This window comes from Ischnura elegans, chromosome 13 (assembly GCF_921293095.1).
Source record: "Ischnura elegans chromosome 13, ioIscEleg1.1, whole genome shotgun sequence".
Classification (NCBI taxonomy): domain Eukaryota; kingdom Metazoa; phylum Arthropoda; class Insecta; order Odonata; family Coenagrionidae; genus Ischnura; species Ischnura elegans.
In genome coordinates, this window is record NC_060258.1 from 19,449,580 (window position 1) to 19,476,512 (window position 26,933).

Genomic DNA, 26,933 nt, shown 5'->3' on the forward strand with positions numbered 1-26,933 from the left:
GTGTCAAAATGTAGCCCGAAGTACCAAATGAGCAGAGAAAAAATTTTTTTCCTGTAGGTTGGCATCCTGTAGGTGGCATCAGGGCCGTTTATGTTGAGCTTAGGCAACCTGCAACACATACCCTCTTTTTACGCTATTTCGGTGATAAATGTCGTGATTTAAATGGGTTTTCTTTCAGCCGATTCTGCACCAGTCATGTCTGCAATTGTCGAGGTAAGCAACATAGATCGAATAATTACGCTTTTTATACAATCACCGGTGTTAAAATGCAAAGAAACGTAAAAAAACTTTGAAAATTTCTTAATTAATGGCATATATTTTAATTTTGTGTACTCGTAAGGGGAATGATCACACTAATATCACCCTACCATACATATAGAACAACACTTTTCCCATCTCCCATCCTAAATTAAGGATCTCCTCATCTCCCTATGGCCTTCCTATGAACTAATGTCAACGCACTGCTCAGGCTACATCGCATACGAAAATGGCTCCGTGTTCCAAATTTTGCAGTTCTTCGCCCACTACGAGAACAGGTGCCACTCTGGCTTTCAGGGAGACCCAGAACTCATCACGTGGAGGTGGCTCCAACTCGAGTTTCTACCATACCCACCCATACTTCAAGTCTTCTGACGAGCCAGTTAAGATGCAATATTTTTTGGATCCAAAATTGGTGGAGAGAAATGGCAAGTAAACAGATTGGAAGGAGGTGAGCTGCTGAAGACCATGTAAAATTAAAATAAAGTAATAATTGCCGGTATCCTCTCCTCTTTCTCCATTTCCACTCTATTCTCCCTTACTATATATATTCCCTGTACGTAATTGGTGAACTATGTCGAACTTTGAATTTCAAAAATAGTTGTTTTATGACCGCCCCTAATGCACAGGGGGAGTCGCTTAAGTGTCACATCCAGGTCTCGATCAAATTTTGCATTTGGAGATAGAGGAAGTATATACCCACGAGGAATATTTCATGCTTCTGCCACCAACGTTCAATACTTCTCGAGATAATAGCGACGGAAAGAACCAGGAAAGTGCCCACATGTATGCAACCACAGTAAAACAATACACAGTCAGTGCAATCCTAGCAACGAAGGGTAATGCCTGTTCTAAATGCTCAGCTCAGCGCCTGGGATCAGCCGTCCTGGCGGCTGTTCTTGCCGTGTAGGGGCGTCACCACGGCTCAGCCGAGCGTGTCAGATAATCTTGCCTGGGACCCCCGGCTTCAGTCATACAATGCGCAGTTGTCATCACCTCTCTCTCTCTCTCGTATGGCACATTTATTTGGTCGCATTTGGTTTTCTTCCGAGTGTGGTTCTTCTCACAGAGCTCATAAATAACGAAGTTTGTGACCCATGCTAGAAATAGGGGTGTGGATCAGACCAACGCTGGAACTAAAACATTATAAAACGTTCCTAGTGAACAAGAAATTTGAAAGCCTTTACCATCATTGCCTTCTCATCGGCCTTCGTGCCATCACAAGAAATTGGCACCTTCTTGCGGTCACCTTCCCACCCATTCCACTGATGATCTAAAACAGTCGTAATATTCAATTAACGGAGTCATTATCTACCAAATACAGCAGGCTTCCGATTATCCAGCTTTGGTTTATCCGTGTTGCGGATTATCCATACATGATTATCACTCTTGCTCAATTTTTTCTTCGATCTTTATTTTTTTAAATCATAGGAATTACTGCATTAATGCTAGGATACATCAGGCTTATTATTTCCGTTAGAATCCCCTTCGTAAAACGGAAGCGATCGCCCGCTAGCTGAATTCACAGGAGTACCATGTTTTCCAAGCTTCGCAGTGCACGACCACAATCCGTGATCATGGATACACGTCGCGCATCAGTTGCAACCTGGGCTACTTATGCAAGATGCGACTAAGAGGCATGGTGCCTTAAAAGTGTAGTTTCCAACATCGAACAGTGGTTTTGAGGTATTCCTGCAAACCACTTTTGTGTATCCGTGATCATAAAGCCACGAATGTGTGGTTTTCAGAACCAGGCCTTACATGGAACATTAATAATACGAGTACAACCATGTTATCGCCTCTAAAAAGATCGCCGAGTGGCGTAGAAAGCTCTCAATGAGTCCGGGAAGCACTCTTAAATAACAGAATAACTGCATAAGTAATAATATATTGTTTTTTTTACATAAATTATGAACATTGCATTACATTTAAGAGAAAGTTTGGGTTATCCGTGTTTTCCAATTATTCATGCCATATCTCCCCATAATAGGGTGGTTTCCTTCATCAAGGAAAACGAAAGGCATTGATTGCGATTCGTTACCCACCATTAGTGTATTCATTATATACAAATTGTTTAGCTTTAGTAACCCCAGTTTAGACGAATGGCAATGGTCAATTTTATATTCATTTGAAAAAGGCTTGATTGGCGGCCATGCGATGCCAATTCCCCGTGACATCACAGGGACCTAGTTTCTATACAAGTAGATAGGAGTTTTATATTGTCTGAGATTACTAAGCTCAGGGAAACATGTCTTAATAATCACCTATTAAAACTGGCTAAGGTCGGAAAGTTTTCTTCGTTTGATAAGGTATTAATAATCCTTATTTAAGCCAAGCGCTACCAACTATCATGGTACTCTGCTACCTGCTAGCATCCTGCGTCGTATCAGAGCCTCGCCCCAAGGTCACCTCACTTGCGGCAGCGGGAACCAGAACGACGTCACACGGAGATTACCCGGCATTCATACTTACCCGTCGCGTTTTCGCGCGCTTGAAAATTTTCACTTTTCATTTAATCGCAAAAAATAGATATCGTCATTTAAAAATGTAAAAGCGCGAAATACGTACTCCAGGAATAATAATCTTTAAATTTAGGCAATAAAAAATAATAGGAAACCACCCTATTAGCTCGGATAAATGAGAGTGTACTTGCAACTGCCTTGTTGATGCAGCCCTTCAGAGAGCATTATTTACATTTGAAGGCATTAAAATGAGACTCACCTCTTCACTGTCCTCTGCTTCTGGCATCATCATCTCCACCTTCACCAAGCTGGCTGGGCTGAAGCTCATCTGCAAAGAAAAGCAAAGTTTATAGGGAGTGTCATTACCAATTATGTATGTATTAAACATATTATGTATTTCTTTAAACATTAAAACACTAGCTAAAAATACCAGTTGAATATCCACGGTTAGTGTCACTAAAATGTGTATGGTCAACTTCTAAGGTAACTTCAGCCCAGGGACATAAAAAGATTCATATTTCTATATTCTGCCATTTTCATTGAGTTTTTATTTATTTATTTATTTAAGGAGTTGCTCACATACAGCATTTCTGCCAATTTATAGTGACGCAGTAACAAACATGAAATTTTAACATAAAAAATCTGAACAAAGAGCACAGGTATAAGATAGTAAAGAACAAAATAGAAGGCACGAGGAAAGGGAGGTGGAGAGGGAGGTTTATTTATTAGCCGAGGAATGGGACATGGCGAGTTTAAGAAAAATGAGTTTAAGGGCAGAAAAAACGGGTCAATATTGTCTGGTAATGAATTGAGCAGGGAGCAAAGGCGGTGTTGGAGTGAGCGCTCAACGAGGGATAGTCTGGGGATAGGCGTATGAACGACTACGTTCTTGCATAAGTTGACAGGTGGCATAAATTTATGAGTCTTCTTCTGATTATGATTAATTAAATTTCTGATGAAGGTTAGGAAGCAATTTCAGGGTTCCCACTCTTAACTAAATCATAAAATTCACGTTTTATTCTAGGTTTTCACGGTATAAATTGCTTCAAATTCATGGTCAGTAGATAAACCATTTTAGGAAGATATATTGATCACATAAAAATCACTGGCCGCATGTTAACTAAAAATGTAGCAAAAGCGATAAATGCCAGGAATGCAAACGCAGCAACGAAAGTGCTCTTATGACGTCGCCAATCGTTAGCAAAATTTAGGGCCGGCTAGAGATTGTGAATGGGTAAATGGAGGGTGACAGGGAAGTGAAGAAGTGTCTGAATTTTCACCATCGTAAATGATCACTTTGGTTAAAGGTCTTCCAATCACAGGCTCAAGATCAATGTGCCGTCATGGCACACGGACCAATAATGGGGTGCTCTCATAAAATTAAAAAGGTAATTTTTTTACATGTCTAGATGAGTAAGTTAAATGTATTAACGTATGCGAAATATGACTTCATAATTCTCAATATTCTTGTTGCTAGAGAGCTTCAAAGTTCGCAGAAATTACTGAATTCTTTCACGCTACAAGAACGCCCAGTGACGTCAGAATGCGAGTAAGCAGACTCGCTCCATGGTAGTAACAAAACAGTAACAACAACAACAAACATCTACAATGATACTGATTCATAACTTGAAGGGTGTGTGAAACAGTTGTGAATAGTTTAATAGTTAGTTTTACAGTGCGTGTATTGTGCAATGGTTGACTCCGACTTCGAAAAGACGCATTCTGGGAACATTCTGACGGTAGATTAGTTTCGTAATTTTCTAATAATGTGGAAATCGCTGTAGATAAGGATAATGAAAAAGTAATATGCACTATTTGTCAAGACTGTACTGCATTTTCCAGCATGCATACATGCTTAAAACCTGTCAATTATTCAGGATAAATATTTTACATGATTGATTATGAAATTAACATATAAAAAAATAAATTGTACAGAGAGATACATAGGTTTTTCTAAAACTGGGAAAAATATTCTAATCTCTAATAACACTATGTAAAGGTATTGTTTACTGGACTCTGACGTCACGATCAGCCAACATGGCGATGGGTCGTTTGGAGCGCAAGATTACTATACGATTTTCAAAGTGGAATTTTACGAATAATACGCAGGTTAGAGAAGAACTGCTTTCACTGTAATTTTCAGCACGAAGGATTAGCGAAGGAGGCGTTCATGAACAGGAAGGAGCTTCTAAGAGGATCGTTATGTAAGAGTTAAAAGAAAAGGTTAGTGAAGAGTTTGATCTGGAGTGTAGCTCTCTACGGTGTGGAAACGTGGACACTGAGGAAAGAAGACGAGAGAAGATTGGAGGCATTCGAGATGTGGGTATGGAGAAGAATGGAGAGGGTGAAATGGACGGAGAGGAAAAGGAACGACGAAGTGCTGGATATGGTTGGCGAGGAGAGGCAGCTTTTAGATGAGATACGGAGGAGACAGAAGGTATGGATGGAGTTAGTGCTTAGTGGTGAGGGGATGTTGAAAATGGTGCTAGAGGGTAAAATGTTAGGGAAACGAGGGAGGGGAAGGAGAAGAATAGGATTTTTAGATAGATTGAAAGAGAGTAGGCCTTACTGTGAGTTAAAGAAGGCAGTGCTGGAAGGAAAGGGAGGCTCCCAGATCACTTCTTGCGTACTCCATGGAAACCTACCTTAATCGGTAGAATACTATAATAATAATAATCATCCATTTTTAGTGGAATTCCCCATTGTGCTTAGAATACACGTGTGCAGGTATATGCGTGGACTGTGTCTGCGAGTGACTGACCTTGAAATATGATCGACAAATTGATTTTTCTTTAATTCCGTCATTCGTAGTTCTAAATTCAGGTTTGAGAGGTTTTTAAGGTTTTACGACAAATTTCACAGCTATTTCCAGGTTTTTTTCACGGTAGACGACATTCACGGCTTATTCACAGTTTTACAATTTTCATGGTTGAGTGGGGAGTCCTGAATTTTGAACGTTAACTGTTATATGTACACAGTGTGATTTTTCCTAGCAGGAATGTTTTTTTTTTCCTTTTTTTTAGGTGAACGACATACATTTACAGGTTCAAATCAAGGAACACTTGAAAACTGTACATTTTGCGTGACATATCTTTGCTCGAACTAATGGTTGTACACATGTTTTTATTAGATTGGGCTAAAAATATGTACACCAATTCAAGTAAACTTTGGCTCAAAATTTTCAAGAAAAAAAATCGTGGTTGTAAAAATAGTTTGAGATTCAGACAAAGCCTTAATTTGAAGGTACAAGATCTGTCAATTATTTTAACTACTTTGTGTACACTGTTAATTAATTTTAAAATTAGATATGTTAGCACGTTTCCAAGAAATCATGAAAGGTTGGGCCAACGTTACCCCAGGTGACAGCATTTTTTTTTATTATAAAAAGAATTATCTTCCACCATTGAAGTCAAATATATTATTACCGAAGCTGTCTATTGTTTTGTTTTGATTTGTGACATTTGATGTTTAGCTAATAGTAGGTGGATTATAATTCAGTGAGTGTTAAGAAAAAAAGCAACATATAATAATCATGTCATTAGTGTATATTTGCACATATGTTGCTTGTTAACCCTTTCACTGCACTGTGAACGTATCTTTTCTTCCTACCTGCCATGCACTTTTGCCGAAGCACTTTCAAGGGTCCCAAATCCAAGACCCTATCCTGGACGAGCTCACCCACACTGGCCCCTCTCTTCGACCCTCCGAGCGGGGGTCCTCCCTCCCCAAAAGTGACCTCTGGGTCATTCCATGTCAGTTCACCCAGGCATGGCACCCACCGACTCGGATTTTAATGAAATTTTTATCACTAGCTACTATCACCTATCTAATGACCCATGTAAAATATTTCCTCTCTCACTCTCATAGTTTGCAAGATATGAGGAGTCGAAGTTTGAGATGTTTGCTCAGAAGTGGCGCTAGTGGGAGTCAAATTCCAGAGTGCAGGGCACAGGGTAAAAATTCATATCTCAGAAACCACATAATATATTTGAATGAAATTTTGACCCCTTGTCTATCCAAGTGCATAGCTTCCATAGTAATGTCTTTTATTCCCCTTGCATTGTTATGTAAGCCAAAATGATGTCAATTGTTGTTAATTAACCAATTTTTTTAGCTCAAAAACATTACTTCATATTTTCAGAATTATCACCAAAAGGCAGAGTAGTTAAGTCATCCAATTTTTTTTTAATTGAAGGTTAATATGTGCTCCAATATACTGTGAAATAAAAATGGTGTTTTGACTGCCACTATGAGTACTTCAGGTTTTACTTTTTTCTGCCTCCGTAAGAGGGATTTTGGCCACCTACTGTAAGATAATTAGTATAAGTGTATCCATACCTTCATGAGGATATATTTGAAATATTGGTCAGTAAATCTAAGATCAAACATGTAGTCTAGTGAATGTGGCTCTTGTTCATACAATTTTTTTTTAATAACAATACTAGGCTTGTGGCAGCTGAGGGGAAAAGAGTCCAAATGGCTCAGAAATGTGAAATGATGCTCTTTTCCTGGAATTTACCCATTTTTCAAGTGTTCAGTTTATGGAAAAAATGGTATCACCATACATTAGACTGCAATTTGAAAATCAGCCAATCAATGCGATCACCAAAAAATGATTGCTTGCATCGCACTCCAGCCAATTAAGGAATCAAGCACGTCTTTGAACCATGTTTCTGTGATTAAAAATAATGATTTTCTCATTTTTGCCAAAAACGTGGCTGCGGACCACCGGAAATTGGCTATTTCAGCAAAGTTAACAAAATCGTTATTTCTCACAACAGAAACACGTACTTGATTGGCAGGAGTGCAATGCAAACAACCATTTTTTGATGATGGGATTGATTGATTTTCATAATGCAGTTGGAGCGGTCACTTTTCGGGAGGGAGGCCCCCTGCTAGGAGGGTCCAAGAGGGGGGCCAGCGAGGGTGAGCTCGTCAAGGAAAGGGCTGAGGATTAGCGACCCTTTGGAGGGTGTACCACGCCCATCCTTGAAGTACCTGCTCAATTGTCCCACGAAATGCAATTTAACATTTTCGCCGCACGTGTGGAGAAGGTTTTCGGAGATTGAACAGCAGTGAATGGGTTAATAAGCCCATATTTGCGATGCACTATTATTCTGATACACCGACGCTTTCAGTATATCCCTTAGCAGTGATTGTATTGGCTGGCCAACTTTCGTCATCTAAGCATTGCTAACTTCTTAAAAGCGCTGTCAAACAACAAATGATAATGCATTATTCCTTCCTGGCAAAAATGACCATCTAATTCACCAGCTGCATTTGGAGTAGAAACGAAAATATGAGTTTCAAATAACCAAGATTATGAGAAGTAACTTAATCGATAAAATTATTATTCCTCGAAGTAATTGATATCAAAATTTTGGGCAGTGATTCACAATAGAGTAAGTATAATCTGTAGCCTAGCATGATAGAATGACGATAACACTCCTCTGTTGATGAAAACATGCTTAACACCTTGATTGCGGCATGACGTGATATCACGTCATGCATACCCCGAGGGTTCCGGCCCTCTGTAAGAGCTCGGTTCAGTTCTATTATGACCTTTTGCGCCCCTAAGTTGCTCAGCAGGGTTCTAGCAGCTCCTTTGTGAAGACCGTTTCAATCAACCTTTCCTGGGAGGATCGGGAGAAATTTTTTCTTTTATCTTAAGGTAAGCCAATTTCCATTCATTTTCCCTCTGTACTGTACGCCGTTATTTTTATTTCTTTCTATTAATGCGTGAGTATGACAAATTTTATTTGAGTTTTATTTCACAAATCAAATGTATTTACTATCTGGAACTTAATTAGGTGTGTTTATAACTTTTATATTCCGTTTTCATAATGTTTAGCGAGAATATAAATATTTTTTTCAATCCTTCCTTTTTTTCCTGTTGAGAGTCCAGTATTTTTCGAACCTTTATTGTTTGATTTTAATAAGTTTTATTCAATTAATACATGAAGTTCTGTGATTGGTTAAGCTTTAATGTAAATTTGAAACTGCCATTACATTTCATTTATGCAACATAAGATATCTCTAACTTCTGCACCCTTCCTTTGTTTGTCAGTGCAACTCCTAAGCAGTGACGGGATCGACGAGCGGCAATATTACGAGTGATGAAATTTATTTACGGAAAAATTGTAAGCTATTTATAACATTTATTGTTGATACATGGATATAATGCAACTATAAAATTTTTTAAAATAATTGCACATAACTGTTTGCACATTATCCCAAGAATTATTGGCGAAGAAGTGATTCTAAGGAGTTGCTTTATAAAATTGCTTTTATTCTCTCAATAACTGTGAAATCAATGGCTTATGGGTGCTCTCTATTCTTAGTCTCACCATTGTAAATATTTAGTTCCCATAGATAGTTTTACATAAGTAAAGCTGTTTGTAGCATTTCAGTTTTGGCCTATTTCACCGAGAGTGTTTATTTTGATCCTGTTATTTATCGGAATTTTTACAAAAATATAAAATGTATTTATTGCAGTTGGTACGGAAGCGAGGAGTACAATGGAAAATTTTGCATGTTGGCTGATAGTCGAAGCTGCCTGAAAGAGGTGAAATTCCCTAATCATCAGCCTCTGCCGATGACAATAGGGTAGTTTCCTTCATCAAAGAAAACAAAAGGCAATAATTGCGATTCGTTACCCACCATTAGTGTATTCATAATATACAAATTATTTCGTTTTATAAATGCCGGTTTAGACGAATGGCAATGGTCCATTTTTATCCTCATTTGAAAAGGGCCAGATTGGCGCGCATGCGATGCCACTCCACGTGACGTCACAGGGACCTAGTTTCTATAGGAGAAGATAGGAGTTATACATCGTCTGAGGTTACCAATGCATGCATGAGGCGCAGAGCTCAGGGAAACATGTCTTAATAATCACTTATTAAAACTGGCTAAGGTCGGAAAGTTTTCCTCGTTTGATAAGGTATTAATAATCCTTATTTAAGCCAAGCGCTACCAGGCGGCAGGGCACTAGGCTACCCGCTGGCAGCCTGCGACGTATCAGCGCTAAGCCTCGCCTCAAGGTCACCTCAGCGGGCGGGAGGGGGAACCAGAAATACGACGTACGGAGAGATTTCCCATCATTCCTACTAACGCGTCGCGTTTTCGCGCGCTTGAAAATTTTCACTTTTCATTTAATCGCGAAAAATAGATATTATCATTTAAAAATCTAAAAGTGTGAAATGTGTACTCCAGGAGTCATAATCTTTCGATTAAGGCAATAAAAAAATAATAGAAAACCACCCTATTTATAATTGAATTATTGAATGGGAAGAAAGGTATTGGAGCTGAAAACAAGAAACGAGTAAAGGAATTTGTGATGAGTATAGTAGTTTGAGGAGAAAATGTAGAAATTATTCAATATTATAGAACCCTACCCCGATACTTAGGATTACAAATACAAGGAATATGCCGAAATATCTTGTGCAGAATTACCATCCCAACCAAACAACTGTTCACGGCGATTCCTTGTACTCTTAATTTGCATTACATCCATCTAAACCAATAATTTCCTATGGCAGTGGCAAAATACCAATGGCGATACCATTGGAACATAACATATTCATTTTCCTCGTATTTTTATGGATACATCGTGCAGAAAAGAATTGAAAGAAAACGGTGGCGTGGGGAAAAAGCTGATCTTATGCAACCCGCATCACGCATCTATCCCGCTATGTATACGGCTGACGTAATATCCCGTCATAAATAAAAAAATTCATAATTAACAAATTAGAGCGAAGAAAATTTTTTCATTATTTTTCTCAGCTCGTTTGGCATCAATGCATGCGTTTTGCATTAAAAAACAAAAGCCGCACAGGGGGATGATTTTGAGTTTTATATGGTCAGCATTGAAAGTGTTAAAATTCTATTAAAACCGATGAAGAAATACTAAAAATGTTTCTTGGTCTACACGATGAGCTCAAACTTCCGTGAATTCTCTTGGTAGCATTGGCCCATAATCTCTAAATACTAAAATATAGATTGTTCATGTCCAACTGCATTACTTGTAGTGCAAGAGAACACGGTTAGGCTCAAGACCCATAACATAGAGATGCTGCTTCACACAATATACCATGTGAAAAGATGTACTAAGAGGTAGAAAAATTCGTTTTGACTAGAATTAACTTTCGGTCGTCATTTTGCATGCAAGTACGTCGTTTGAATTACAGCAGACTACCAATTATCCAGGTGCCGAAAATGAAAATGAGACTTCGTTGCTTTCCACAGATTTATTTCGTCCATGTGACATTTTTCGACCATAGATGTCAATTTCGAATTTTAAGCAAACATATAAGTATATACTCTTTGAAGGGGTTGGGGGAAAGAGTGGAAGGAGTGGGTGTTAGGAGGGGGGGAGAAGGTACTGGGTTGGAAACCCCAAGTGGGGGTTGTATTGAGAAATCTTTGTACTTGATAATGACCTCTATGGTCGAAACATGTTTTACGGACGAAATAAATCTGTGGAAAGCAACGAAGTCTCCTTTTCATTTTCGTGTATTTTTTTGAAATGTGTATTTATTTTTTGCGTCAAATCATACATAATTTCCACAAAGTTGAGCCGAAAACCATTGAATGTTTCCAGGTGCCGTTTATCCGTGCACGAGTTTGAAACTCCTCCTATGTTTTCTGTAATCTTTCTACAAAAATTAAATCGGACGCAAAAGCAGCAGGATATTTGCATTTTAATGCATGAATACACCGGTTACATTACTTCCATTATGATTCCCATTATAAAATGGAAACTATACTATTTATTGTGCAAAAAATCCACAGAGGAAAAATCATTCGCCTTGACCAGGATTTGAACCCGGATCCCCGGCCGAGTGCTTCAGCTAGTTAAGCTACCGAGGCGTCATTCTCCCCTGTGGAAATTTGTGGGCTTTACTGGGCTAGGTGGTTATATTATTTGCTTTCTGAAGCCAGTTTCACACCGTCAAATTTTGCTTCAAATTCTATTCAAGATTCATTGATCAAGGTTTCTCGAATGGGCATGACGTCATTGAAGCATCATGATAGCGGCCATGCTGTCTTGAAACCTCTTTGAAGGCTTCAAAAAAGGCTATTCGGGCTTCCAGCCAGGTGGTCTCCCTCCATTCTGCCGACGTTTCGGAACTCGAGTCGGGTTCCATCCTCAGGGCTAATGGTGAGTGGATGAAGTTTGCCAGCTTGTTACCAATAGAACACTCAATACCAGGATCAAATAATATAAGAGACACCTTAGGCTCTACCAACCGGAAAAATCCGCGGTTGTAGAACACGCCATTGAATCCAATCATAGCGTGAAGTGGGACCAAGTGAAAATTCTATGCCGCGAGACTAATTTCTGGAAACGACTGGTAAAGGAATCCATCGAGATCCGGCTGACAAGTAACACCCTCAATCATGACACTGGGTATTCACTAAGTAATGTATAGAAGCTACGGCACTTAAGGAAATAAGATTGGCTGCCTCCCAGCCAATCACGTTAGACCTTACAACCAATTGAAGAGTATATATAAGCTGGCAAACTTCATCCACTCACCATTAGCCCCGAGGATGGAACCCGACTCGTGTTCCAAAACTTCGGCAGAATGGAGGGAGACCACCCAGCTAGAAGCCCAAATAGCCTTTTTTGAACATATTCGCCGGGAAAGCATCAGATTTTACTTCTTTGAAGGCTTGTTTGCCATCAAATTTCTCTTGTCTTGAATGTCTCGTCTTAAAAATTCTCTAATATTGAATCAGTTTGAAGCCTCTAGGCCAATAGCGAGTGACCATTGGCCCTCCCAGAATGCCACTTGCTTCTCCTGCTCCCACAAGGAATGCAGCTAGATACAACAGGGTTCCCACTCTAACTACATTATAAAATTCACGGTTTTCTCCAGGTTTTCACGGTCTAAATGTCATCGAATTCACGATTTGTAGATAAGGCATTTTAGGCAGAAATAGTGATCACGTAACGATCATCGGTCGCACGTTAACTACAAATGTAACAAATGCAACAGAGGCCTTGAATGCAAACGAAGCAATGAAACTGCTATCTCTTATGACGTCACCTATAGTTAGCAAAATTCATGTCCAGCTAAAAGGGTATGAGTGGGAAAATGAAGAGAGCAGGGTGGCAGGGAAGTGAAGAAGTGCGAAAGACCCACAGAGAAAAAATCATTCGCCTTGACCGGGATGATTTTTTCTCTGAGGATCTTTCGCACGATTGTGCATTGCGGGTGACTCCCGTAAAAGTTATCACCGTGGCTAGTCCCGGTATACTTTAAACAAGTGAAGAAGTGCCTGATTTTTTGCCAGGATTAAGATCTTCTAATCGCAGGCTTAAGGTCAATGTGCTGTCATGGCAAACACGGACCAATTAATAGTTGCGCTTTCGAATACACGTGTGCAGGTGAATGCGTGGACATTGCCTGCACGTGAATGACCTTGAAACATGATTGGAATATCGTTTCTTTCTTTTACCCCATCTATCGTATTCAACAATCAATTTTGAGAGATTTTTAAGGTTTAAAGGCGAAATTCACGGCTATTTCCAGGTTTTTTCACGGTAGAAGAAATTCACGACTTATTCACGGTTTTAAGGTTTTCACGGTTGAGTGGGAACCCTGTACAAAGATCAACATGGCCTCCAGGAGTAGACAAGCAGTGGAACTCTTAATTAATGCCTATGAAGAAAATAGGTGCCTCTAAGAAATCTCATCCCCGGAATACCACAACAAGGAGAAGAGGAATGCTGCCCTGAAGGAAATGGCTGCTTCTTTAGCAGATGTAAGTAAATTATTCCGGCATTATATTTTTCAATTCATTGAAGTTAGTGATTTTACCCTATGTGTGAACTACAAACATTTTAATTTGGTCGTCCTCTCCGACGAATTTTCTTGGTGTGAAATTCATAAATTGTGTAGTGGTGATGTGTTTAGCATTATGAAAGGCTAATGAATACTTTTTTATTTTTTGGTGACAATGGTGATTTTCCACACCGACCATGTGTATTATAAAGCCTTGTAATGTTAATGGATTCAGCATAAAATCGCCAACTTCAATGAATTAAAAGATGTACATAATACTGAAATAATTTACTTACATCTTCTAAAGAAAATACCGTACATGACTGAATGTAGTCCCCCCTTTTTTTTTCCAAAAATGCCTGTGGTAAAAGTAAAAGGGGGGACTATATTCAAACGCATTTTTTTAACTTTTCCTGAAACTGAAGCCTCAAAATTGGGGGGGGGGGGGACTATATTAAGAGGGGGACTATATTCAGAGAAATACAGTATGCTCAAGTCATTTTACATTGCTATTTTGTTTTCCATATTGCACTACAGCACTTCAAACTCGTCATTGACGTCTATATACTTGTGAAAGTCCTTTCAATGACTCTCGATCAAGTATTCTTGAAGTGCCATCTTGAATTATCTTCGATGCAGTTTGACGCTCAATAGTTCTTGTTCAATATTTAATGTCAAATGTTTATTCATCAAGGAATATTGGGTGGTGTGAAACCGGCTTGACAAGGAATGTTTCAAGTTTACTTGAACGTCTGATCGGCAGACGATGATCGGCGGCAGGAAAATAATTTAGGAGCATTTTTCGAAGATTCTTCAATGGTAAACAAATCGTAAATGAAGAAAAATGTTATCTGCGACCATCATACGTATACAGTGGAACTTGGTTATAACGGCATCGGGTGTAATGTCAACTCGGGTTTAACGTCACATTTTATACAGACCAGCCAGAATTGAACATTTAATGTTGTACGAAAACCTGTTTATATCGTCAACAAATATTGCGACACTCGGGTATAGCGTCAAAAATTTTGCGATTCTTAGGTTGAAAAAGTGGTACGTAGTGTGATTGTATTATGTCCCAAAGTTCATAGATGTTCAGAAGAAGGATGCCGAAGATAGTCCTGATGAAGATGATGACCAGAGCGTGGAAGACTTCATTTGTCCGTCTGTTCAAGAAGCAATGAAGGCCTCTGAGACTCTCTCCCGGTTCTTTCGCTTCAGGGAAACGACTGTTTCAACACTCAGCGCGCTTTCAAGACGTTTGTTGCACAACGGAGAGAATTTATATTTCTGAAAGGACCATTCAAAAGAAGATCACAGATTTTTTTCGACAGTAAAGTAAGATATTTATAAGGGTATAAAATATTTAATTGTGAATATCATTGTTTTCATTAAAGTTTTTTTTATTATACATATTCCAATGTACGAGTAGATTTCAATAAACAGTGTTGTATATAAAGCAGAACATTTGCGTCTTAACTTTGCCCTTTCACTCAGATATAAGGCTGCTTTTTTTATAATGTCACTCGGATATAACGTTAAAAATCTTCTGGTCCCTTTGATGATGTTATAACCAAATTCCACTGTATTTCATATTGCAAGTGCAAAATTATCGCCCTGGACTTGCATACAGTTGGAAACAGCCCAAGAGAATGGGAGATTTTGTTGCACTCGGGGATGTTAACGCCGTGACGAGTCAAACTGGAGAGAAAGGGAATATGTAGTAGAAGCGACGGGAGGGAAGTGGAAGTGGAGATGGCACGAGTCATCGACATGCACTTGCCTGTGTAGACAGTTTGCCTTGAGCCCTGATTTCTTATAACCATTCCCGGGGGATTGGATGATCGTGCACCAGTTGCCATCATGGGAGTATGTGGGAGTATTTATCTTGTAAAACATCCACTAATCATCCCAAGGAGATACCCCCGAGACAGCGTAACCTCCAACGCAAATCGTACCGAGACAACCAGAGACCATTAATGCAGCCATGATTACGTAAATGGAACGAAATTTTCAGCGATAAATGTTTCACCCTTATTTTTTTTCTCATACTCCTTTAATATGCTGTAATTTTCACGTTAACCATTAGTTATGGCCATTTTGTTCCATATGAGAGTATACCTAACAGTAAATAAGAAAAAAGGTATCCAACTCTCCTAATCATTTTAAGTGATTGTTGAATTAAGAGAGATCATATCGTTATCTCTCAAATCATAGTAAAAATCATGTGATAGCGCTCCCTTTCTGTTATTAATAAATAATAAATATATGTTCACTAATGCATGCATGTTTATTTAAATATATAAATGTAATGGTTTAAAAGAAAGCAGTGCCTTTCATTTTCAAAGGATATGAAAGAATGTTGCCTATCGGTAAAACCTCTCTATAGTGAACCTCCATACATCAAATTGCCCAAATTTTGGTCCCCTCCATTACGGTGTGAATAGGTTTTACTGTATGTGGGAAAATTCCATACCCCCTCTCTTCTCTTCTCACATTGAGTTTAGGCTAACACGGCAAATGTATGCTTTGAAAGTGCAAAAATCATCTTGTACATGCCGCTGTTACATTGAAAATAGCTTTCACTCTCAGAAATGCATCTAAAATAATGCAGAATTCCTCCGACTTCTTTGTTGGTTCCTTAAATGGTTTAGTGGTAAGTGGAATACACAACCGTTGGGAGGTCAATCGAGCTCAAATTTCCTGATTCCGTAGATAATGGCAATAAATTCAATATGTCGAAGCAAGACCTAACACCTCTGGTAAAATTTCGAGAAAAAAAGCAATAAAAATTGTAAAAAATGAAATTACGGCAATACGCAACCTGAATTGGAACATTATTCTCGTAATACAGCAATAGCCCAGTGGTTGCGGCCGTCGATTACGGAAGTAATAATGGCAGGTTCGATTCTCACCCCGGGAACTTTTTGTTTATTTTTTGACCCCTTCCAATTCGATGATTCATTTTTCGAACATCGTGCTCCTATTCTCTGTTTATTTTTTTCTATCTCTTTTAAATGGTAGGTAGTGAAATGATATTTTGTAATTTATAATAATACTACCATGAAATAAAATGTGATTATTGAACATGGAGAATTTAATCAATGATTGAGTGCCCCTATATTCTGATTATTGGCAGAGTGCGACAAATGGCGAGGAGGACTTCATTGCGCTAGTAGAGTTACTGATAAAATTTGCATGCTTAGAAAATGAATACGGAAAAAACTCGAAAGTTGCATGCCTGTTCATATGATATACGAGGGTTGTACCAAAAGTAAGGTTCCCAATGAGCTACAATGTTGAGCAAAGGTGATAGGCTAAATCCCACAACATTGCCGTGCACAGTGGTTCCCCTACTCCACCGAGTCCGCCAGTCCGGGATTCACTTTGTCGCTCATTATTGGCTTAGCAACCGTCAACAATGACAGTGATGATCCCCGTTCCCGCCAAGTATGAGGATCGAGCAGTTATCCGATTTCTCCTTGCAAGGAAGTTACCGCCATTGGAGATTCATCAGCAACTGACTGACGTTTATGGTGAAGAGTGCATGTCCATTCAGCACGTCCGCAAATGTTGCAGGGCTTTTGCTGAGGGCCGCACGGAAGTTCACAATGAAGAACGGAGTGGAAGACCGCCGGTTTTGGATTGTCCAGAAGATCAACAGTGAGCTGCTCAAAGATCGGAGGGTCACTGTCCATGAATTTGTTGAACGCATTTCTGAAGCTTCTCACGGCTCAATTGAAAGAACTTTAACACGAACGTTGGGTTATCGCAAGATGTGTGCTTGCTGGGTCCCCCGGATGCCGACTGACGGACTCATGGAACAACGCCTTGACACTGCTCGCAAATTTCTTCAACAATTTTATGGTGGGGGCAACAAGGAGAAGATGTTGGTCTCTAGCCTCACCGGACATGAAGCGTGGGTATTGCATTATATCCCCGAAACAAAACTCTTAGATGGCAGACGCTTCAAGAGCGACGATAAAGTCTGAGCAGAGGTCACACACTTCCTCAACAGGTTGGCCGGAGACTTCTTCAACTTAGGGATAAAAAAGCTGGAGCACTGTTTTTAAAAGTGTGTCGAAAAAAAATGGAGACTACGTTGAAAATTAGGCAAGAGTGTAAGCTTTTCAAAGATGTAAAAATTAATATCAATAAAAACGTTTTGTAATTGTAAAAAATATGGAAACCTTACTTTTGGTACAACTCTCGTACTTTTATTTGTCATGCTCTTTGTCTTCGTCTGATGTTGCATCTTATTTGCTTTTGAAATACCGTGAAATACAATGTGATTATTAAACGTGGAGAACACAGCTATTGCTACTCGCATAAAATCATTTTAATCCTTCCAATGCATCATGTTTCACGAATATGAATTATTTATATATACTATGTATGCATGTTATATTTTATAACTTAATTGCATGTGTAATATTTGTGTATACCTTGCACCACATTACATATGTTGTATTTTACATGTAACATGACATTAGCTTTCACTCAGTAGGTTTTCACAGACTTTTCAGGCCCCCCTCCTTGTGTGGGCATTTTCCTGCACTGGCTTTTTTCGCTGAAGGATATTACACCCTTATCCTCACGTTTTCTCCCACACACAGAAATATTTTTTACATAAAATTTTCACATATAGTCATTTATATTTTTGACATCTCACAAATGGTGTATATTGTATATTCTTTGTATTGTAAGCATTTGTCTACCATTTTCAATATGTTTGCATTGACGCTATCGAGGGGTTAGGTGGAAGAGGGGACTTCTTAGTCTCAACCTTGACTGAATAAAGGCATTTTATTATTATTATTATATTTTAACATCATTAAGCTTTCCAAATAATTATATTATTCCTCTAAATACAGTATACTTTGTTTGACGGGTCCACCAGTGACTTGGGGCAGCCACTTAATTGGGGCAGATCTTGAAGAACAGAACCCAATAGAGGAATATCCCAGAGTACCTTTTCTCAGCTTAACTGGGACACCATGCTAAGCTTTATTGGGCCATGAGTCGGCGACATAGACTTCATAATCGCAACGAAATTAAAATTTTTTGTTTTCAGAATATTATTTTTTTTATTTTCCTCCTTTGATTTACTCTTATTATTCACAAATGTTCCTATTCCTTCCCTATTTTGAAAGCTCTTGTTGTTATACTATCCGCAAGAGGATAGGACTTTTCTTTAATAGGACTTAATAAAAGACATTCATAAGTGAAAAATATTTTTAACTAAATTGTTATAATTCTTAAAAATGATACTAAATTAACTAAACTCGCTGATTTATTAATCAAATTGATGGATTAATAAACTTATATTGCATTATAAACATTCTTTAGTCTTCTTTCTATCATTTCAACGTTTGTTTATGCCCATATACAGGATAGTTCGCCTACTTGGGGCAAAGTGCACAAGTCCCGATACGTCCCAATTAACCGGAATCTACTGCAGTGCTATAATAATGAAAATCTGAGGACGAGGTACACTCGTCATTGCGCGGTTTGGCATCGATATTTTGTGAAGAGCTAGACTCATCATTACAGTCCAAGGGGTTAAAGATATCATTGCTTAAATTTTTAAAGATTGTTTTCTTATCTTTATTGCCACAGTGGGTTCGGGGGTCCCAGGGCGGGCCCCGCAAAGGATACGCTCTCGAGGACCGGGAACCAAGTCCGAGACTTATACGCCCGTGCCTCTCGAGAGGGGGAGGACAGAGGAAGGGAAAAGGAAGGGAGGCATCGCCGCGATGAGAGCCCGACGACACCTCCAGGGGAAGGATAGGGAAGGAAGGGAGGGGACAAGGAATCCCGCACCGTCACAAAGGCAAGCGGGCCCTACTAACAGCGAAACCAAGCTTACGCAATTAATATTCTAACGACCTTGGAGGATCATTCTATGAGGAAGAATGATCCAACGATCAAATCGTTAGATCTTTATTGACACAGTGAAAAATATCTTTTGTGTGACTCACCGTTTCAGGTCCATCGACAAAGTTGAACTTGTCTGGGTCGAAACCATTTTCGAACGCGGCCATCGAACCTTTGCATTGCTCCTTGAACATTTTGAAATCAGTCAGTTTGTCCAGGCATGATGAGCACACAGTCTGGGGATAGCCATCCGAGCGCGTCACCTATAAAAGGCACAAAACAGGATGTAATAAATGCAAAAACATACATGTAATACATGGCTCTCAGTACTGCCGGTTCTTGGTTCAAAGGGTCTAGCCAGTTAAGATGGTGAAAAGTGCCCCCCGAGATTTTGAAAAATAAAAAATATACACATAAAGTGCATCCAAAATAATATGTTCCCCCAAAGTTTCAGGCCGCAACAATGGAAAATAACTCCAAAAAAAATTGAAACACGATTTTTAGTTTTTAAGCCATATCTCCAGTATTTATTTCTTTAAAATCGTTATCGTGATTTTAAAATGTAAATGCAGTTACGTTTTACCATTCTGATTTTTTTCAAATTTTTTTAGCCGAAAACTCAGCATTTACATAAGTTTGAAATTTTCAAAATTAAATTAAAAAATTTAGGAAACAATAGTCACGCCGAAAAAAATATATGTTGGCACCCCTACCCTGAAGGATAATCTAAATTTTTTTCAGATTTTTAAAATTGGTGGAACACGGTCAAAAACACGAATAACTGCTTCGCACCATTTGCATCTATGTATTCCAAAAGGATATTTGATTTGATTGTTGAGAGCAACTATTGTTGATCAGTTTCTTATATTATTGAGTAAGAATAAACATTAACATGAACAATGCCTATCACACTTAGATTGATCATAATTATTGTTTATAACCATACTGTTAAACTTTAAATTCCTAATTACTGCGCGAATATGACAGAAGCGGTGATAATTGGTATATCGCCTTTTCGAATATGCATAATGGCCGTTTCCCTGGAAAAATCATTGCGCAGGTTAGTATTGATAACATTTGTTGAAAAAGCGAGAATCCGAGCCTTCAGTTAGAGGAGGGCCTATTTTCCCCCCTAATAGTAGCACATTCTCTCGTGCGTTGTAGCAATTCACCGCTTTACACGAAGCAATTTTTACTCTGCTTTCGTACATACGTAAGATTGCGCAATGATGTGACCGGAGTAAAACGGCCTAAGTCATACTAGTACTCCATTTACGGCACAAAATATCATTGAACCAGACCACATCACTAATTTCCTATGAAATTCCTTCATAAACTAAGCTGTGTTAAGCGACTTTTTGTGTGCGATTAGGTATTTCCTTGCAGTGAATGCCACGCCTTACACATTTTTATCCATATTTTGTTTCCTTGTAGACATGACTGTCCATTAAAACAGATATATTGGCTTTAATGTAATGCTCTACCGATGAAGTTATTAACAGTATGTTTGTAAAACCAAGAAATAGAATGAGTATACAATTTAAAAATTATGTCATATGTTGCAGTAGCTATGCTTTGTTGCAAAATTATTTTTTATATGTATTACATTTTAAAAATGATTTTAAACAATATCTCTTTTATATAATACCATTCATAGAAAAGGGCGAAAAAAACTCTTTTTATTTTGTTACAATAAACGTTTCGTCATACCATCTTTAATATCACAATCTCTAACCCTGTCAGTTATTTAATATAAGGTATCGTATCTCTTCGCGTTCCTAAACTGAGAAATGGAACCCTCTACAACTCAACTTCGTATGTCATAGGGCAGCTGCCTGGTTCCTTTGGAATACAATAATTGCACTTTTCTCAAGTTCAAATTCCGCCATTGCTCCTTCCGAATGTGGTGTCTCTGGTTCCTCTTCCGTCTCGGTGAATACCAGGTGCCAACGGACGAGATTATTCGACTGCCCTATTTTTTCTACGGAATTGGAATAACTCTTACAATGTACACGCATGTAGACTTTTATAATCAACATTCATGGAAACCTGTCTCTCACTTAGCAATTTATCCGAATAATTTTCTCTCTCAGTGCTGCACGTGACTCGTACGTATTGTTTCACATTCACTGGTTAAGAAATTAAGCATCAGAGAAAGCCTATTGCTGGCATTAACAATAAGGAGGTGTCATCGCCTCGTCGAAAACCCTTCCCCGAATATTCAGTTATATTCTCGTACTATTAAGAAGTTGGCTTAAATGTAGGTGATAAATACATAGTTAATTAGAGTCAGGAGATCATTCTTAAAAATCATTTAAGGTAGACGTATTTGTAGAAGCTTGGGGGCTAACTTAACCTTTCGTCAGGCGCAATATTGGAATTGTTGAGTTCAGGCGCAATTTGCCTAGGAGGCAAAGATGTAAAGTAACATAAATAACTCTTAGCGCGGCTCAGTAGTTCACCTTTAAACTCATAAGCGCCATTATTAGCGTAGTCTAACACATAAATTAATTATTATTTGTTATGCGTAATACAAGGATATATTATATATCCGATAAAGTTTTTATTTCGCTTTATTTTACCATTATTTTGCTTAATTATGCTAATTAATTCTTAACTGATATGTTGGCATAAATGCGAAAACAGAAAGGCTGCATGTAGCGTTAGAAAGCAAACAGATACTATGAGTATAAAAGGTATATGACACCTATTGGCAAGAAAAGCGCTGAGCCTGTCAGATTCATTGCTCCCGAATGAAGATTTAAGTTTAACAGTATGGTTATAAACAATAATTACGATCAATCTAAGTGTGATAGGCATTGTTCATGTTAATGTTTATTCTTACTCAATAATATAAGAAACTGATCAACAATAGTTGCTCTCAACAATCAAATCAAATATCCTTTTGGAATACATAGATGCAAATGGTGCGAAGCAGTTATTCGTATTTTTGACCGTGTTCCACCAATTTTAAAAATCTGAAAAAAATTTAGATTATCCTTCAGGGTAGGGGTGCCAACATATATTTTTTTCGGCGTGACTATTGTTTCCTAAATTTTTTAATTTAATTTTGAAAATTTCAAACTTATGTAAATGCTGAGTTTTCGGCTAAAAAAATTTGAAAAAAATCAGAATGGTAAAACGTAACTGCATTTACATTTTAAAATCACGATAACGATTTTAAAGAAATAAATACTGGAGATATGGTTTAAAAACTAAAAATCGTGTTTCAATTTTTTTTGGAGTTATTTTCCATTGTTGAGGCCTGAAACTTGGGGGAACATATTATTTTGGATGCACTTTATGTGTATATTTTTTATTTTTCAAAATCTCGGGGGGCACTTTTCACCATCTTAACCGGCTAGACCCTTTCTACCGCATTAAATACAGACAATGCTACAATGAGGCCGCTTTCAGACAAAACAACTTCCTGCCAGCCGCCGTTCACGTGATATTCAGGCGGTGTTCAGAAAATATGACTCTCTGCAACGCCGTGTGGACTGCAATGAACGGCGGCCAGCGGAAAATTGTTTCAAGTGAAAGTGGTCTTATGATTGAATCACGTACACATACAGTAAATTTTCTACATACGAGCAAGATAAGTTCCGAGAAATTGTTTGTAAGTTGATAACATATGCAAGGCATCGAAAAGTGTTGTTATCCTGCATTATGCAACACTGCATTACAATTTTGCGTTAGCTCACGTCCGCTCAGTTTATCCATGGTGTCGCTGTACCGGCGTATTAAGCAGTATATTGTTGAGGTTGTAGGAACTGTGACAGTGAAGCATGCAAGTTAGTTGTCAATTAAAGTAATAATATAAGCTACATCGCAGAATACAGAATCAGGGTTCCCACTCTAACTAATTTATAAAATTCACGGTTTTATCTAGGTTTTCACGGTCTATATTTCTTCAAAATCACGGTCTGTTGATAAGCCATTTCAGGCAGAAATATTGATGACATAACTATCACCGCCCGCACGTTAACTAAAAATTTATCAACCGCAACAGGCGCCGTGAATTCAAACGTAGCAATGAAAGTGCTATTTCTCATGACGTCACCTAACGATATCAAAATTTAGGTGAAGCTTAAGGTCGTGAGTGGCAAAATGGATGGAGCAGTGAGGTAGGGAAGTAAAGAAGTGTCTGATTTTTTGCCGGGGTTAATGAACACTTTGCTTGCCAGTCTTCCAATCACAGGCTCAAGATCAATGTGTCGTCATGGCACAAGGACCAATAATTAATTGCACTTCCAATATACGCGTGGAGATAAATGTGTGGACAGTGTCTGTATGTGGCTCGGCCTTGAAACATGATTGAAATATCATTTTGTCTTTTGATCTCTCAATTGTATTTCTTTTTCCATAAGTTTGAGTGATTTTTAATATTTTATGATGAAATTCACGGTTATTTCCAGGTTTTTTCACGGTAGACGAAATTCACGGCTTATTCACGGTTTTAAGGTTTTCACGGTTGAGTGGGAAACCTGAAATATAACGTCATCGCCCGTGGGCAAACATACTTGCATGGGGTCACCAAAAAACAAAAAAGGATAGTTTCCTTTATCAAAGAAAACAAAAGGCATTGATTGCGATTCCTTACCCACCATTAGTGTATTCATAATATACAAATTATTTGGTTTTAGAAATCCTAGTTTAGACGAATGTTAATGGTCAATTTTATCCTCATTTGAAAAAGGCCAGATATGCGCCCATGCGATTCCACTCCACGTGACGTCACAGGGACCTAGTTTCTATACGAATAGATAGGAGTTTTACATCGTCTGAGATTACCAATGCATGCATGAGACTCAGAGCTCAGGGAAACATCTTTTAATAATCACCTATTAAAACTACCTAAGTTCGGAAAGTTTCCTTTGTTTGATAGGAGAATAATAATCCTTATACCTGCTAGCAGGGTACTCAGCTACCTGCTAGCAGCCTGCGTCGTATCAGCGCTCAAGCCTCGCCCCAAGGTCACCTCACACGCCGGCAGCTGGAACCAGAAATGTGTCTCACGGACTTTTCCCATCATTCCTACCGAGCCGTCACCTTTTCGCGCGCTTGAAATTTTTCACTTTTCGTTTAATTACGAAAAATAGTTATCGTCATTCGAAAATCTAAGAGCGTGAAATGCGCACTCCAGGAGTAATAATCTTTCGATTTAGGCATTAAAAAAATAATAGGAAACCACCCTATTAATGGAAACTTGGTCAAGAGAGGTGCATGATCAAAAAACAAAATGTACCACTTGGTCAAGTCCACCACATACACAAAAACAAATATGGGTCAATCCATTTCAAATCGCCCAGGCCAGGTTGCTCGACATTTTTAAATTTCCCAGATTTTTTAATGATTTGTTGCGTGCAAGTAGACAGTCACAAAACGCTATCAAAAAAAATTTACAAGCCATACCTTTGTGACTACGTAGATTTCCGCGGTGTTCAGGTTCCAATTTCTCCATATTTCCGGTGCAACCGCGTCGGTTTGTTGGTGATGACAACAGTTTCGCTAGCACTGCTGCCAGCGTCTTCAGGTCGAAGATGATGCCGGTCCACGATTTTCGTCCTCCTTATATAGGGGGTCAGTCCCGCCAGTTGTGGCTGCCGCTCTCCTATTGGTCCGCCTAATGAGCCTCCTCCAATGGGCATCCAGATGGTAGCCGTCGTCTCTGTTAAAATTGTCCGTCCGGGCTATCTCAATGGATTCGCGGATGAGTCTGGGAAAATATCTGCCTTCTTTCACTATTATCTTGGCGTCGTCAAACTTAATGTCCCGGGGTCCAGGCGTGCTCCGATATGGCAGACAGCTGGAATTGCCTGTTTTTCGTTGCCCTTCGGTGCTCTTGCATCCGTATCTTGAGTGAACGGCAAGTCTCACCGATGTATGCTTTTCCACATGAGCAAGGGACCTTGTAAACACCTTCATGAAGGTCGTGCTGTAGTCTGTCTTTGGCTGTGGGCAGCAAGTCACCAATTTTTGTCGTACAGTTAAACCTGGTGGTGATGCCGTGCTTTTTCAGGGCCCTGGCAATCCTTTCGGTGGTCCCTGCGACGTAGGGAATGACGGCCCAAGCTCTTTCGTCTTCCGTTTTTTCACTTGAAAGTGGTTTTCTTTTAATGGTCCTTTTCAGGGCCGAATCCGGGTAGCCATTCTTTTTCAATGCTGCAATTAGATGTTTCTCTTCTTCTGCCAGCGACTCAGCATCCGAAACGTGGTGGGCCCGGTGAAAAAGTGTATTTATCAAGGATGCCTTTTGCACAGGATGGTGGTGCGAGGCATAGTCTAGATACCGGTCCGTATGCGTGGCTTTCCGATATACAGAGTGCCCGAGGTGAAAAAATCTCCCAACTTCTGGACGATCCTGCATATCAGCAGCTGAAATCGAACCCTACCACCAGGATAGAGCGACAAGTGAAGGAACTCATCAAGAGGTCATCCATCCCTCAGGAGACGCAGCGGAACCTCATACCACGTGCCGCAAAACCACCAAGATTATATGGTTTACCGAAGATCCACAAGGAAGGAGTTCCACTGCGACCTATAGTGAGTCAAATCGGTGCCCCCACTTACCTCTTATCAAAGTATCTCTCTCAATCATTGCAACAGTTTGTGGGAAAGACTGAGTCCCTTGTGAAGAATTCTGTCCATTTCATTGAAATCCTAAATAGCACCACCATTACTAAGAACGACCTCTTAGTCAGTTTTGACGTCGTTTCGCTGTTCACCCGTGTCCCCGTTAAAGACTCAGTAGATATTATCAAAGAACTCACAAAAGTTGGATTGCCTAAAGATTTCCCGTCATTAGTGCAATATTGTCTTGAGAATTCGTATTTTCTGTGGAACAATAATTACTACGAGCAGATAAAAGGCGCAGCAATGGGTTCGCCTTTGTCACCAGTGATAGCGAACCTGTATATGGAGCAATTTGAGAGAAAGGTACTGGCCTCTGCGAAGCACAAACCATCCCTTTGGATCCGATATGTGGATGATACCTTTATCATCTGGCCCCACGGCAAGGAAAATCTACAGGAATTCCTACTGCACCTGAATTCCCAACACAAGGATATACAATTCACCATGGAGTTAGAGAAAGACGGCCAGCTACCTTTTTTGGACGTCTTGGTAAAGAAAAGGAGTGACGGTCACCTCGGGCACTCTGTATATCGGAAAGCCACGCATACGGACCGGTATCTAGACTATGCCTCGCACCACCATCCTGTGCAAAAGGCATCCTTGATAAATACACTTTTTCACCGGGCCCACCACGTTTCGGATGCTGAGTCGCTGGCAGAAGAAGAGAAACATCTAATTGCAGCATTGAAAAAGAATGGCTACCCGGATTCGGCCCTGAAAAGGACCATTAAAAGAAAACCACTTTCAAGTGAAAAAACGGAAGACGAAAGAGCTTGGGCCGTCATTCCCTACGTCGCAGGGACCACCGAAAGGATTGCCAGGGCCCTGAAAAAGCACGGCATCACCACCAGGTTTAACTGTACGACAAAAATTGGTGACTTGCTGCCCACAGCCAAAGACAGACTAC

At 39.3% G+C, this 26,933-nt stretch overlaps 1 protein-coding gene across 1 annotated transcript in view; it reads right to left on the minus strand.

The window, feature by feature from the left end:
- Nucleotides 1–26,933, minus strand: part of LOC124170150 (zinc finger protein 883-like) — a 100,906-nt gene that overhangs the window by 63,706 nt on the left and 10,267 nt on the right. The window contains exons 2-3 of the mRNA XM_046548844.1: nt 19,495–19,653; nt 2,980–3,048 (exon numbers count right to left, since the gene is read on the minus strand). Of these exons, the coding sequence (XP_046404800.1) occupies nt 2,980–3,048; nt 19,495–19,653 (228 nt within the window). The remainder of the gene's footprint in view (nt 1–2,979; nt 3,049–19,494; nt 19,654–26,933) is intronic.